At 40.4% G+C, this 14,501-nt stretch overlaps 1 protein-coding gene across 1 annotated transcript; it reads right to left on the bottom strand.

Annotated features, from left to right (window-relative positions):
• Window positions 1-1,062: 1,062 nt before the first annotated feature.
• Window positions 1,063-6,475, bottom strand: LOC146374699 (visual pigment-like receptor peropsin). Its single transcript, XM_084949527.1, has 6 exons — window positions 6,183-6,475; window positions 5,030-5,235; window positions 3,124-3,223; window positions 2,136-2,240; window positions 1,827-2,050; window positions 1,063-1,668 (listed from the first exon to the last, which is right to left on the bottom strand). Exons 1-6 carry the CDS (start codon window positions 6,319-6,321, stop codon window positions 1,210-1,212), a joined length of 1,233 nt encoding a protein of 410 aa, XP_084805653.1. The 5' UTR covers window positions 6,322-6,475; the 3' UTR covers window positions 1,063-1,209.
• Window positions 6,476-14,501: the final 8,026 nt, after the last annotated feature.

Genomic DNA, 14,501 nt, shown 5'->3' on the forward strand with positions numbered 1-14,501 from the left:
CCTCCACAAATAAACCGATCAACACCTGTTTGGGAAACACTTCAAAGTTAAATCCACTGTCACTTTGGGGGTTTGCGGCTTTTGACATGCAGTTGCGGTGTACCCTACAGCTCATGTACAAACACACACACACACACTGACTGCAGACTACACAGACTTTTACTACAAGCACAGTAGGTATGGGTGGCTCTAATGAGCCCGAGGCCGTTTAGCTCTTAATGTCTGCTGTAAATGTCCTTCATGTCATTACGGTGCAGAAACAAAAAGTTGTCCTAATTCAGGCACTCATGATTTCAGTTTACAAAAAAAAAAATACAAAACACTCATCTTTTGATTAAGCTGATCTTTTAAGTTTTCCTTCTTTTCTGTCATGCATGTACTGTTACAGCTGTGAATGCTTATATTATATTCAGTATTATTTTAAAAAGTCAAGCGTTCCCAGACAGCTTTTTCTACATTTAGCTCCTACAGACCTCTGGCTGTGAGGACAGCAGCCTAATCCATCTGCCGTTCAAGCCTTTTGTTTGCCAGGGGCAGCAAATCAGAAGAAAGCTGGTTTAAGAGGAGAGTGGCCTTAAAGAAAGATGCACTAAATCAGCTTAGACAGTGGGTGATTCAGGGGCTGTAGCAAGGCTGAGGATGAGATAATAAAGCACGCAAAGCTGCTCTAGAAGAGAATTTGGAGTTGGAAATGAGAATGAATCGGCCCCTTTAATAAAACCATTTCCTTGTGAGTGATGCGTAAACACACTGAGAAATAAAACGCTGTTTCTCAACAGAGTGTAGACTGCAGGATATAAGGTAGATCTGAGGGTATGAATGCCCTCAGGGGACACGGGGGAAATAGTAGGATACTGTGCCATCACATTGCTTCAGTTGAGTTAAGGACACTTCAGTGTTTCCAGATGTTGTTGTGCATCTCTTGTCTCGCTATTTTACTGACTGCAGATTTCATGAGCTGGGCATCTTTTAAAAAAACACATGCATTGTTCCAGTTTGGTTTGAGTGATTGTTAAAACACTCCTAACAGGACCTGGAAATAAATATTCTTTGCAGCAGGGATGAAACTTAAAATAATTTATTAACACTGGTTGCACTTACAATTTATTAAGATGGATAAGACCATAACATACAAAAAAATAAATAAATAAATACTCCCAGTCTCCCCATGGAATTCAAGTATTGGTTGAGGTGAAATGGAAACAGTCTTCAGAGCCTGTCACACCAGTACTCTGATGTTTCAGTGTAAGAGGGCACGTCGATGTGGAAGACCTGTGGGTCAGACGGAGGAGTCTGAGGAGGGCTGTTGACCCCCGAATCGCTGTCGTGCTCAGATTGGTTCAGCTCTGCAGCTGCACTTTTCACTTCCAGCTTCTGGCCTGGAAGTGATTCAGGCGGGGGCGGGGCCTCGGCTTTTGGCATGATGTTTTGCAAGTGCACCACCTCGCTGTGCTCTTGTGCGCACGGCAGAAGTACCAAAATGTCCTTGCGGAATTTGGAGCTCATGCCGAAGTAGATGAGCGGGTTGTAAAAACTGGCAGACTTGGCAAAGAGGCGGGTGATGATACTGGTTGTGCTTGGCACGTGGAAGCCCCAGGCTGACCACATAGACACCACTGCATATGGTGACCAGGCCAGGATGAAAGCAGTGCAGATTACAATGGAAATCTGAAAAGAGACATAAGGAAACTATTGTCAGCACTTGAGTAACGTGAGAGGAGGTTTATGACCAAGCGGGCACTTTTAAGAGTCCCTTTTTACATTTCTAATCAAGCCTTTCAATAAACCCTCCACAACTAGACTCGACTATTTTCCTTTCGTCCTACCCTTGTGACGTCCCGCTCCATCTTCCTTTGGCGGGCGGTGAGGTAACCGTCAGCTGACATAGCATTAGTGGTTTTCACTGTGTTGATAATGGAGATGTAGGAGAAGAGCATGATCACCACCGGGATGAAAAAGCAGAAGATCAGGATGGATATGATGTAGGACTTGTAAATAGTGGAGTAATTGGCTTTGGACCAGTCCACTTCACAAGTTCCATAACCTCGAGCTAAGAAACACGAGATACAAGATCACATCACGGCTCTGTTGTCATGTTGCATGAAGCACTGTTAAGTCCGATGCATAAAACAGACCTGTGTAGCTGCCCCAGCCCAGGAGTGGAGCAACAGACCAAAAAATCCCTCCAGTCCAAATGCAGATTAGTGACACAGCAATCGTGTTGATGCTGATACAATGAGCTGCGAGAAGACAGAGCAAGGACAAGTGACATGAGTACAGCCTGCTATTCTCACACTGTGGAACTGACTGCAGGATTGTTTGCAGTTTAAAAACAGTTTAAAGGTCATGATTTTGGCAACAGAAAAAGTTAGATGCAGAATTCTTGACTTGCTATGAATTTTTGTTAAACAATGAAGTCTTTTCTTTTTTAACAGCCTTTGCTGACATCTGCGACTGAAAAGGGCCTCTGTTGATAAAGTGTTCAAGGGAAGAAAATAATAGTTTGTTCTATTTCCAGGCAATGAGCAAACGTTTAATTTAAATATCCCATATTATACATGCAGAGCAGTTTTCAAGGATTTCAGTGATTTTAATACTGAGCTGTATTTTGCGTATTATCTGCACTGGTTTACCTGCACATTTCACTCTCCTAACTCATTTGCACACAAAAACACATTCAGTGGGGGTTTTTTTTAGATTTAGATTTAGTATAAGAGCGAAGGTTTTAGCAAACGCAGCTGGTGCCACACCACATTTACCACTAATGTCCATAGTTTAATGGCAAATGTAAAAACACTCAGGTTAACATGAGCAGCCACAAACAATAAAATCCTTTGTCCCTCGCCGACAGCAGAAGCAGTTGCTCAACTAAATTTCCAGCATAATTAAGGCATTTTTTAACATCAGTTGCAACCCCCAAAATAGCAAATCTCACTTCAAAATAAGTTAATAATGTCTTTGAGAAATAAAAATGAAACTGCTGGAGACGAGTGGTTGTTATTTCCACAGCTGAAGCCTGTAATGAGCTTTCATTAGCGCTAAAAAACACCACACTCTCCTGTCAGATAAGAGACTGTTGCTGGAATGCGAGGAAGGCCAAAAGGCTGGGCTAAAGCTGTAAACCTTTGTTTGGATGGCATCCCTTTATGTATCTGGTGATGCTGATCACCGTCAAGGTGTTGATGCTCGCGAGGCCGAAGAGCAGCGTGAAGAAGCCGTCCACCTGGATGGAGAGAGAGAGAAACATGGACTGGTAGTTCCTGATGTCACGTCTTAAAATTTCTGTGAGTGGTCGGTGACGCCTCGGGGTAGAGAGCCAGTGCCTGTCTAATGTCAGACCTTTGTCTGCCGAGTTTGCTTTAGATTTTATCAGATAAAGATGCTTCAGATAAAGAGCTCTTCCTCCCTTTTGGTGAATATGCTCCGGACACAGAGCCTTTCCTCTGATATAAGCTGGTTCAATAAGAGGATATTAAAATGGAAAATCTTTACTGCGTCTGCTAATTTGTAGATATTAACTTATATCACAGGAAAATTTGATTTGACTCTCAAATATGGCAACACATGGAGCTTTGTTGCAGTCAGCCCAATGTTTGGGAATCTTTTAATCACAGCTCTTCTTAAAGGAAATTATGCTACTGTGTTTCAGTCTGGCTCCAACTATGTAACACCCAGCTCCTGCTGTGCCATTTCCAGGTGATGGGGATCAGTTGAGGTCTCTTACTGATTACTTTCTTGATCTTCCTTAAATGTAATCCTATTACTTCCAAGCATCACGTTTTTTCACCCTCATTTGGCAGAAAACTATCTTACTAACATTGGTATGGTTTTTATTAAGCGTTAATCTTATGTTTCATTTTAGTTCTTATAAAATTTCAGGACCCTTTGCAATAAAAATAGTGGTTTAGTGCAGTTTAGTGCAACTAATCTGTCTTTTATTTGGCTCTCAAGAAGGTGATGTAAACTTTCATAGACCTTTTACACTGCTGCATCATTTCTTCCTCTGAACTTTCCTTCTGTAATGTCACATGATCCTGAGAGGCTCTTTCATATTTAATAATGTCCTGCCCCACCAAGTGTGAAACACGGGGATGAGGCCCAGCTTGCAGCTCGCTCATGTCCCATCACGCTCCATGCAGTAATGTGCTTCTCACATGCCTGTCTCCTTCACCTTTCCATTCTTTTTCTCCCCTATTTCTGTCACTTTTTACCTGATTCCCTTATTTACGTCTGAGGCTCCCTGCCTTAGCCTACTTCTCTTGGGGGAAGGTGAAATAAGAGAGGTGGGGGTACTTCCCTTCCCAATATTTCTCTTTCACCAGAGATTGGATGACTGAGAGATGAGATCATCTCTGTGACTGTAGGGAAGCCTAAGAGCAGCAGAGCTTGATTTACAGTATCTTTTTCACTTAGATTTTTAAAGTTTACGTTCTCCAGACTAAAATATATTCTGGTTACACCGGCTTGTTTTTGTATGACTCCTCAGAGACTTCACTCGCTGCAGCACGGAAATCACAATTTCTACCACGCCTGGCTTTGAGCAAGAAAATATCCTGGATGAATTCCAAGCTAAAGTATGACAAATATTTCTTTTCAAGCTGAGGCTGTAGGAAGAGAAAAACACAGAAATGAATGGTTAAATATAAGATCCTGCAATATAAGTGCGTGTAGATATAAAATTCAACAAATATCCACCAAAGCAGCTCTTAACCGTTCACTGTTTGGTTGTTGACAGGTGCCCTACTGCTAGAAGAAAGGCCTCCACAATGGTAATCTTATCACGATTTAACCTCCAGCCCACATGTCTACTAGAATAATCCCTTTCACGTACACACACCCACACGCATATACACCTTACTGTTACACTTCCACAGATTCTTTTAATGTACTTTATTAACTGAGGGCTGGCCAAAGACAGCAGATGCACACGGATGGTTTTTTGGTGACTCTGCACAGTCATAGCTCCTGCGATAAGACTTGTTGTTCCAAATGTCACTATTTTGAAGTCTTGTTCGAGTTTGGCTTTTACCTGGCAGGTCCAGATCCAGGTGATCAAATACCCATCATCCTTGAAGATATTGAATATTTCTAGGATTCCCCGGGAGTAGCCGAATATTGAAATGCTGGCATCAGAGATTGCGAGGTTTAAGGTGAGCAAATCGGTTGATTGAAGTGTGGCCCGCTGCCTGTACAGGACAAACATCACTAAACTGTTTCCAAACCAGGACAGCCATCCTGCAGAGAGGGAAGCACACAGAATATTCAGGGGATACCTAATTAACCACATAGCATATGATACTAAATCTTATGGTAGCATATGACAGCGGTCCCCAACCCCCGGGCCTCGGACCGGTACCGGTCCGTGAGTCGTTTGGTACCGGGCCGCGAGAGTTGAGGCTCAGGTGTGAAATGTATGGGTTTCAGGGTTTTTATCGGTTTTCAGCGTTATTTTGTTATCGTTTTGATTGTTAACTCGGTTTTCCTGGGTCTTTTCAGGTGTGTTATGAATAAATCTTCTTTTTTTCGGTACCGGTACTAGTTTTATTTTGTTGTATTTGTTGTATTTATCCGCGACACATTAAAGGCCGGTCCGTGAAAATATTGTCGGGCATAAACCGGTCCGTGGCGCAAAAAAGGTTGGAGACCGCTGGCATATGACATTGTATGGTGTTTTATTTTATTATATCTTATCATATTGTATCATATGTAGTAGTATAGTACTATTAGATAATATGTTACATACAGTATAGGAACATGTACGTATGTATCATTGCTGTTAGTTCTGGATCTCATCCTGAAGTGACTCCAATAGTGTGAATAACCCGTGAAGCTCAGAGTTAAACCCTTTTACTCTGTAGTCAGATAACAAGCCAACAGGGTCCCTTTCTTTTTATATCTCAGACTCTGTGTTACACAAAATCTCTCGACTATCTTAGCTGGCACGGTCCAAACCAAACTGTGGGTGTCAGCTGTGGACTGGCCTTTGGAAACAAGAGTCGGTTTTGTTCTTGACACTTGAATAATGTGTGACTCTTTCATGCGAATGTAGGAAATACAGTATATCAAGCAATACTGACACAGTAGCATAACGTACAATCCAAGTAAACATATTTCATCTACAAACAATACACGAATAATGCAAAAAATAAACATTGCATTCCAGCGTATGGTGGTTTACTTACCCAGCACTAACAGGTAGACTCCAATGATGGTCTGTCCTTGATCAGACAGAGGAGGGTCTGTATGCAGGGTGCTCAGGTTATTATTCCTCCATGGAATATTCACCACCTTCAGAGTGAAAGCCTTCAGCGTCAGCTCCATGGCCTGAATTTCGATGCCTATGCATGAATTCTTTCTGTCCTCTTCAAAATCCCTGCTCTCCTCTGCTTTCAGTAGACACTGCAGTGACACACGAGCAGGGATGACCGGTCAGTTCATTTTAAATCCAGCTTAGACACAGTCACTAATACCTCACTACTAACTGTCCAAATGACTGCAGCTGTAATCCTATCTACTGCTTAACAACTAAGAAGATAGAGGTTTTGGGTGGAAATTTGAGGCAACAGGGAAAGGTTCAGTGGGTTATAGTCTAATTTTCAGAGTGGCTTCATAAAGCTTAAAGACAAAGGTCTCGTCTCAAGCAAAGCTATCTTAAAGCCCTCAGCAGAGATCAAAGCAGTGCTGAACAATTTCAAACGCCATCTTGTGCATTTTCTTTGAATTGTCTCCTGCAGGTTTGTGTGAATGCCAAACAGGAATTAATGACTGAAGCTTTTCAGTTGGGCAATAGCACAGAATTGGTATTAAAATTTCAATATATTACTATTAATAATGCTCTGAAAAATATAAATAAGAAATGTATTTACCCTTGTCCGGTATCAACAGACACCTAACATCAAGTGTTTGGGCAGCATTTACATTTAAGAAAATTTTATTGTATTTAGTATGTAAACATAATGTAGGTGTATCTACTGGATAATAGATACTGATTTCTAAATAACTGTACATGAATAACTTGACTTTATTATAAACTGTAATATTATGCTGCAGTATATTTCTAACCAGGCAGCTCATTCTCATTCTCTCGACAATACTTTTGTCATAGATATAACACATTTTGGGGTCAACTTGAAAGAGAAAGAGATATGAAATGTAAAAGTGAGGTCAGAGGTCAAATGTGATGTAATATTTGGATACTTAGAATCCCCATACAAAAGTCTAATTTCCTAAATGTTGCGAATGGCAGTAAGAAACATACTTTGAAATAGAGTTTCAGATCAATCTATTGACTTGAAGAAAAGATGAGAGCTCAAATGTGATGATACTTGAAGTCTTCATGCAGTACTTTCTGTATGCTGACAGCAAACATCACACTTGTATGAATTATAGTTAAAGTTATAAGGATTTTTGCCATTTTTTGATCAATAAATCATTAAGTTAACCTAGAAGACCTTGGTGGATGTAACCAAATTTTAATGGAGTTTTAACATGACTACGCTCTACACCCCTACAACGTTTTAGGGGTAAATTCAGAACATTTCAAGCCCATCATTTTAACAGAATGACACGCACACATGTAAACACTACTAAGAACATCTGTGGAGGTAACAAAAATCAATCCAAAAACAATTTTAAAAAAAGTGCTGGGATACTAATAAAATTGAGCTTTGGCAGCTTTTCCATCTTGACCATTCAAATATCTGCTTACACTTTTAGTCCAACTCCTGAACTACTCTCAAGAGTTGTGTTCCTGTTTCTGTACTTCCATTTAGAAGGAGGTGATGACTTTAGACCTGCTGCAGTAACCACACGTTGTCTAAACACAGAGGATATTCATCTAAACATACACTAAACCCCAGAAATAGCATATGAAGTATAATTTAGTTTGTTTGAGCTAATGTGTGCACTGAGAAATGTGCTCTGATGTCAGAGTGAGAACATCTGGTACTTGTCTTTATTTAGCTCCACCAACAGATGCTGGTGCAGTGTTATTGATTAACATTGTTTTGGTTAATTTCCTTCGGGATTAATAAAGTATTCTGATTCTGATTCTAATTCTGATTTGTTCTGTGAAAACTTATAATTGCAGCACATCTCCCCTCCTCCACCTTCTCTCCTCCTTCTCTTCACAGTGAACTTCTCTGTGGTGACACACCCACCAAAGGGGTATCCTGAACACCCCCCCTCAGTTTGTATTTAGTTCACAGTGTGCACCTTGTTTCTCTCTTCTGGCTGCCACAGTCCAGGATGTGGTGGGAAGGGCTGCTTGTGCTTCTGATGCCAGATGCCTCTGTGCTTCCGCGTCTTCTTTCAGCCTCTGAAAGCCAGCGAGCAAGAGAAGGAAGGAGCCAAAGGGGAAAATGAACCTCTGACCCCAACTGTCACCCGTCCAGCAGCAAACACTGAACGCAGTCTTTGCACACCATACTTTCAGCCAGAGACTCAGAATGACACTGTTGCTAGATGTTAAAGTTCCTATTTTTGTTCGCATAATATGAAGTCATGACACTGTTGATATCAATTTCCTGCAGCAGGCTGGAAAGCTATCCTCCTACAGTGAAATTAAGATGATTAGGAGTGCATATTATAAAGTCATTGTTTAGTGCAGCTGCTCCTGAGATTAAACTGTTGCTAAAGGACAAAGGACAAAGAAGACCCCACATCCAATCTACAAGGACAAAGCTAAAGACAATGACATCTGTCCACAGAGGATAAATGTGTGAAGCTGGCATCTTGTAGTCTGTCAGCTGCTGTGCAGAGATGTGCGCTCTGTTCTGACAAAAATACAAAATCCATGAATCAAACACGGGTTTTGCTGAGTTGAGCACAAAGCACTGGCACCTACCATACACCGCACAGTGCTTAAGTGTTGCCACATTACAGGAAGACGACAAGATTACCTTAGCGCTCACCTGTATACCTTGGCACGTGTTTGAGTTCACAAAGCTGGGCAATCACGGTGCACCTACAGTAGGTCACTGTATCTTTCTCTCGATCTCGCTCTGTCTTAAGCAAAGCCAGAGACAGAGCAAGCAATTTTCCAAATGGAAAATCACAGACACATATGCTATTATGAAGGTGTGTGTTAAAGGCTAAGAGCTGTCTGAAGGCCACAAAGCCTCTCTTCACTGGGGACATTCACCAGGTCAAGAAACCAATACAGGATCTGCTTGAAAAAAAGTGTGCGTACTTTTTCCCTCCCTGTCACTGAACGACAGACACAGGGACTGTTTGTATGAAAGTAAATGGCTTGCCTGTCATTTTTGTCTGCTAGTCCATGCGTGGCATTCGTAGAAATACATTTTCACATCTACAGGAAATCTGTAATAAAAATTGTTCGAGGGGGTTTCTCAAAAGGTGGCCTCTAGCAAGGCTGGTAGTAGTGACAGTGATTCTACAATTTATCATAAATGGATTAGAAGTAAAGCTATTTACTGCCTCTCCATGCCCCTGTGTGCTGGATCGTTAATATGAATAATAATCTCTGCAAGGCTGAAGCCTTTTAAGATTTCCTGCAGTGGCTCAGGAAGTAGAGCAGATCATCTACTAATCAGAAGGTTGGTGGTTTGATCGCTGGCTGCTCCAGTCTGCATGCCAAATTATCCTTGGGCAAGATACTGAGTATGAATGTGTGTGAATGTTAGATAGAAAGCACTTAGACATAAGAACAGTGCTTGTGTGAATGTGAGATAGCTGTGCTCGAGTAGAAAACTGCTATATAAGAACCAAGCTATTTATATTTGACATAAAATAGGGGAAAAAACTTCAAGGAACATCGAGCTGGCTTACTGGCGATGGGATGGGATAGGTCCCATAAAAAAAACACAAACCACGAATGCCTGCCCACAACATGTTCACACCTATGCTTCAAAGGCTTCGTCACTCTGCGCAAATATAATTTCACACAAGTGAGGAATATGTTTAAACACCGCGGGGCATCTTTTTACCCGATGACATAAACTTAAAGATTCATGCTACAGTTAGATGCTTTGAAAAAGTTATAATTAAAATGTGGATATTACACGTTGTATGTGAGGCAAAGCTCTCATGAAGTAAACAGAGACCACAGTTCCTAAGTTCACCTCAGACAAAGACCAGACTGATTTTACTGTTCCCTCTGCACCTAACTGTTTCATGACTCCACAGCCTAGCCTGCTATAACCACAGATTGCTGCTCAAAATATAATTATGCTAAAATAGTGCATGGTGTTACAGTGTTAAGTTGTCCAGTTGAGCTGTCTGAAATTGCACAGAGGAAATGAACACTTTATATTATTGGTCTTATCTGCCAGCTTTTTATTTTCAGGACAAAAGTGCAGCACTTTTGTCTAAAATACCGTTTTTTTGGATAACACCTTCATATAAAGCCCATATGAAATAATAGATGAATGGTTCAGTATGCATTTGAAGTGAACACAGGCTCTGTGTTGTGACCAGCAAGCAATGTGGACTGGTTCTGTGGCTCGAGATCTTTGGCTCTGGACCACATGCAAACATTTTTTTGGGCACTGGGTCTAGTTTGCAATTTCTCTTCCTGAGTGTGTTTGTGTAAGCAGGTAACTTATGTAAGAGAGTCTCACTGAGGGCTGAATGTTCGCCTTTCCTAAAGCGGTCTGCACATCACCTTCGACATAAAGGGATATTTGGCCAAAGTATAAATGCGGAAATATCAACCTACAAATCAAACTCTAGATCCTGTAAAACCTTACATCCTAAAAGTATGTGAATACAACTGGTCACCTAGAGCCACGTGCTTTTCAAGACTAAATTGACACAATTTCTTCATCTGACAGATGACGGCTTATGCTTCCATTTAAGTTTACATGGAAGCGCTAGTAGCTGATGTGAATGGCCAGCTCTTTGCATCAGCCTTCTTTACCTGACCTGTGCTCCAACACCGGAACTCTTCTTGAAACTTCTGGGGACTAAGAAAATTAGTGATCTCCTTTGACATCTTGAAGGAATCCAACCTGTCCCTTTGCATGATGCGTTGCAACACAGAGGTGCCTGCTGGTGCGGGACAGGGGTAAACATGTTTCAAACATTTTAAACCTTTTAAAAAGCGTGACCTTATTAGTAACAGAAATGTCCACAGCTGTCCTAACGCCTCATCAGGGTGAGTGAGTTGACCCGTGTTTGACAGAAGGTTAGTGGGCTACATTATTATCCTCTCCCTGAGCAAAAACTTGTTATGCTTAATGATGGCAGCTTCGCTACACCTAATCACCCATATGACACATGCCTGGCTGGGCTTAAATAAGACAGCTGTTACTGACCTGTTTACTTGGAGGTCAGTGTAGCCCCTAAGCAAGAACATTTATACCTCTAGTCTTAAATTACTAAATTTCAGACACAGTTTTAAAAATGTAAATGTTTTCTGCAACTCAGAGGAAGAAAAATCCAGTTTTTGTTGTCGTTAGCAATGTGCTAGGTGTCACTAAGCTAATAGCCAAGCTAGTTAGTGCTAGCTAGTGTGTACACAAGGCTAGATTAGTTTCCTTGTGATTACATTGAGTACCACGTAATTATAAGTCCAAACGGTGCATGTGCAGTTGTGGTCAGAAGTTTACATACACTCATCACAGGCAATGTCATGGAAATGTGGGGCTTTAATAACTTCATTTAACAGTTCTTTTTCTAGGGTAGAATGATTGTATAGGATACATCGTCAACGACTTTAAAAACAGGAACTGGGTGGACAGGTTGTAATTTATTTTGAATTTCCTCTAATGCACATAATCAAATTTATACGTGAAAGCTCAAATATTCACACCACTTACCATTTGAACAATACTAATATTTGCAAATTTTATTGTAACTTGTACAGCCTCCAACAGAGAAATTGGGAAAGTACAACAATAGAAGAGAATGGTACTTTTAGGGCTACTGTAACACCCCCACTGAGGGTCTAAACTCGACAATGCTAAAGACAGAAACTGAGGAATCTGAGAAGAAGAAGGAAGAAACATATTTGTAGTGAAATCTACATTAAAATGCAGTCCTTTTCTTTTATTTGCAGATGTGGAATGTGTACAAAATCACTATTCACGTGTAACAAAAAGCTATTTTTTTGGAGACACCCACATGGCAGGTAGAGGCTTTTACAGACAAATCATGTTTTTCGTGGTTTTAGTTCAGTTACAATGAACAACATCCACTTTGGGTCATTTTTCATCATCCCCACCTGCATTACTACTCATTATCATTTATCCACCAGCTGCAAAGTTTAAAATTTAAACTTGTTTAAACTTTCACTCAAACCAAAATATTCTAACAACATATTGTTCAATCTTCTAACAAAGCTAAAGCTGTTCTAACTGACCGCATTCCTGTTTTCATGCTTTTTTCATTTGGCACCCTTAACAGGATTAGTCAAAACAAATACATATATTTCTTTATAAAATAAAAGCAAATGGTTAAACTGGGACTTTATTTGAGTTTTATTGTCAAATAAAGGAGAATTATTCTAGAACTATTGCCTGTCAACTCATTTTAATACAGTCATAAAAAAATAAAGTTTAAGTTATTCAGTACCATCAGTAATGTTTCTAAACAATATTAACATTGAATACGACTCTGAAGCACAGTGAATTATTGGATCACTTGCCCCTGTTGGAGGAAGATGGGTGGAATCTTGTCAAGGCTGAACTGAAGCAGCAGCAGATTCTTTCTTCCAGAAAAACCTGAAGTGCTTTTTCTTCTTTTTCAGGCACAGTTCTTGGAGATCTTTGTTCTGCACTATGATACTTCACATCTCTTGGAAAAGCTCTTCATGCTGCACCTAAAGTTTTTTTTTACACCTTTTCTTCAGTTTTTCTTATTTTTCTTGATACTTTCTCAAAGTTCTTTGTTTTTCTCTTGCAATTGTTTATATTTTTATTCTTGAACTTTCTTTTCGTTGTGCGTGTTGTTGTGTTTTTTGTTATACATTGTCATGGATGGCCAGTAACTCTTGATGTCTCCTCTGCAGTTCTTGAAGCGCAGACGGGATGTCTTGATGGTTTTTCTCCTGTTGTCACTTCTCCTTTTGCATTTCAGTATTTGTATACTGCGCTAAGTTCCTTGCAAATGGGTATCTTTGCTCACCATTGCCTGGATTATACTCTGCATTTCAGTGCATATTTCCTCCAGTTCTTTTTTCTTGTACTCAATTTCAATGTTTTTGTCATTTATTTCCTTGTAAAATACTCATAATTCAATATTTTTCCCCTGGAAGTCTTAGAGAAGATGTTGCATCTCTCTCTGTCTCTTCCAGTCTTTCCTTGTCTTGTTTCTGTCGTGCATTTCTTTGGAGCGTTTCATTAAACATCACTTGAAGCCCTTTGTTTTTTTTCTCCATGTTCTAGAGCAGGGGTGTCGAGCTCCAGGCCTCAAGGGCCAGTGTCCTGCAGGTTTTAGACATCACCTTGGGTCAACACACCTAAATCAAATGATTAGTTCATTACGAAGCCTCTGGAGAACTTGAAGGCATGCTGAGGCGGCAATTTAGCAATTTAAATCAGCTGTGTTGGATCAAGGACACATCTAAAACCTAAGGCCTTCGAGGCCTGGAGTTCGACACCTGTGTTCTAGAGCTTGCACTGCATCTCTTGGTGTTTTTCGTAAAGTTTGCCCTGCAGGTCTTTGTATTTAGCTTCCTTTTCTTCTTTCTCATTTTCCAGTTGTGCATTCTTTTGGAGGGCTTCATTAATTATCACTTGAAGCCCTTCGTTTTTCTTCTCCATGTTCTGGAGCCTGGACGGTATCTCTTGGTCTTGTTCTAGAAGCTTGCACTGCAGGTCTTCATATTCAGCTTCATGCTCTTCATTTCTCTCTGCTTCTCCACTTGAGTTTTCTCCTCTTTCAGCTGGGTACACATTCAAATGTTACTGTCAACAGCTATGTAATTATTAGGATGACCTATTGTAGTGTCTACGAACAATTCAAAACAAATTTTCACAAATTACAATATAGTTGTAGTTGAAAACTGAGCCAAAGCCTTAATCATGTTGAGCAGAACTATTTACAGCAAAACAGACAAGCAGAGAAACATACACAGAATTGTTTAAGCCCTTCAGAATGAAAAATCAGACTGCCACTCCTTACATCTGGACAAAATGCAAACTGTTGACAGACTCGCTTTTATACCCTCCCATTATTGTGCAGAATCAACTCACTCACTCAGGTACCCAAAGGACAGATTTGATGTCTGTCACTGCCATGTAATGACAGCCATCCTGTTCAAGCCATATGTAGAATATTATGAACGCTGTTAAATGTTAGCAATTATTAATATGTTCTATGTCAAATCATCAAACAATGAATTTGGGCAAAACAGAATCTATCTTGGCTTCATAAATTTGTTGCATTTCTTTAACCATGTTCTCCAGGTGTTGTTTTTCCTTTATACAATGCTGAAATGCTCTTCTGAGGGCTTCATCCCACTGAGGAGTGCTGGAGTCATCTCTTTGTCTTAGGTTCTGCTTCTTCTCAGACATTTTGGTACCTTGAAACAATGCTTG

The sequence above is a fragment of the Perissodus microlepis genome, chromosome 13 (assembly GCF_051167445.1).
Source record: "Perissodus microlepis isolate ML-2025 ecotype Zambia chromosome 13, ASM5116744v1, whole genome shotgun sequence".
Lineage (NCBI taxonomy): Eukaryota > Metazoa > Chordata > Actinopteri > Cichliformes > Cichlidae > Perissodus > Perissodus microlepis.

Bases quoted from the DNA above. Each gene is read 5' to 3' on its own strand.
- LOC146374699 (XM_084949527.1), bottom strand. From the start codon at position 6,321: ATGGAGCTGACGCTGAAGGCTTTCACTCTGAAGGTGGTGAATATTCCA. The intron at 5,236-6,182 runs GTAAGTAAACCA...CCCTCTCTGCAG, and splicing joins AGTCTACCTGTTAGTGCTGG to GATGGCTGTCCTGGTTTGGA. The intron at 2,241-3,123 runs GTTTACAGCTTT...GTCTTCTCGCAG, and splicing joins GGGATGCCATCCAAACAAAG to CTCATTGTATCAGCATCAAC.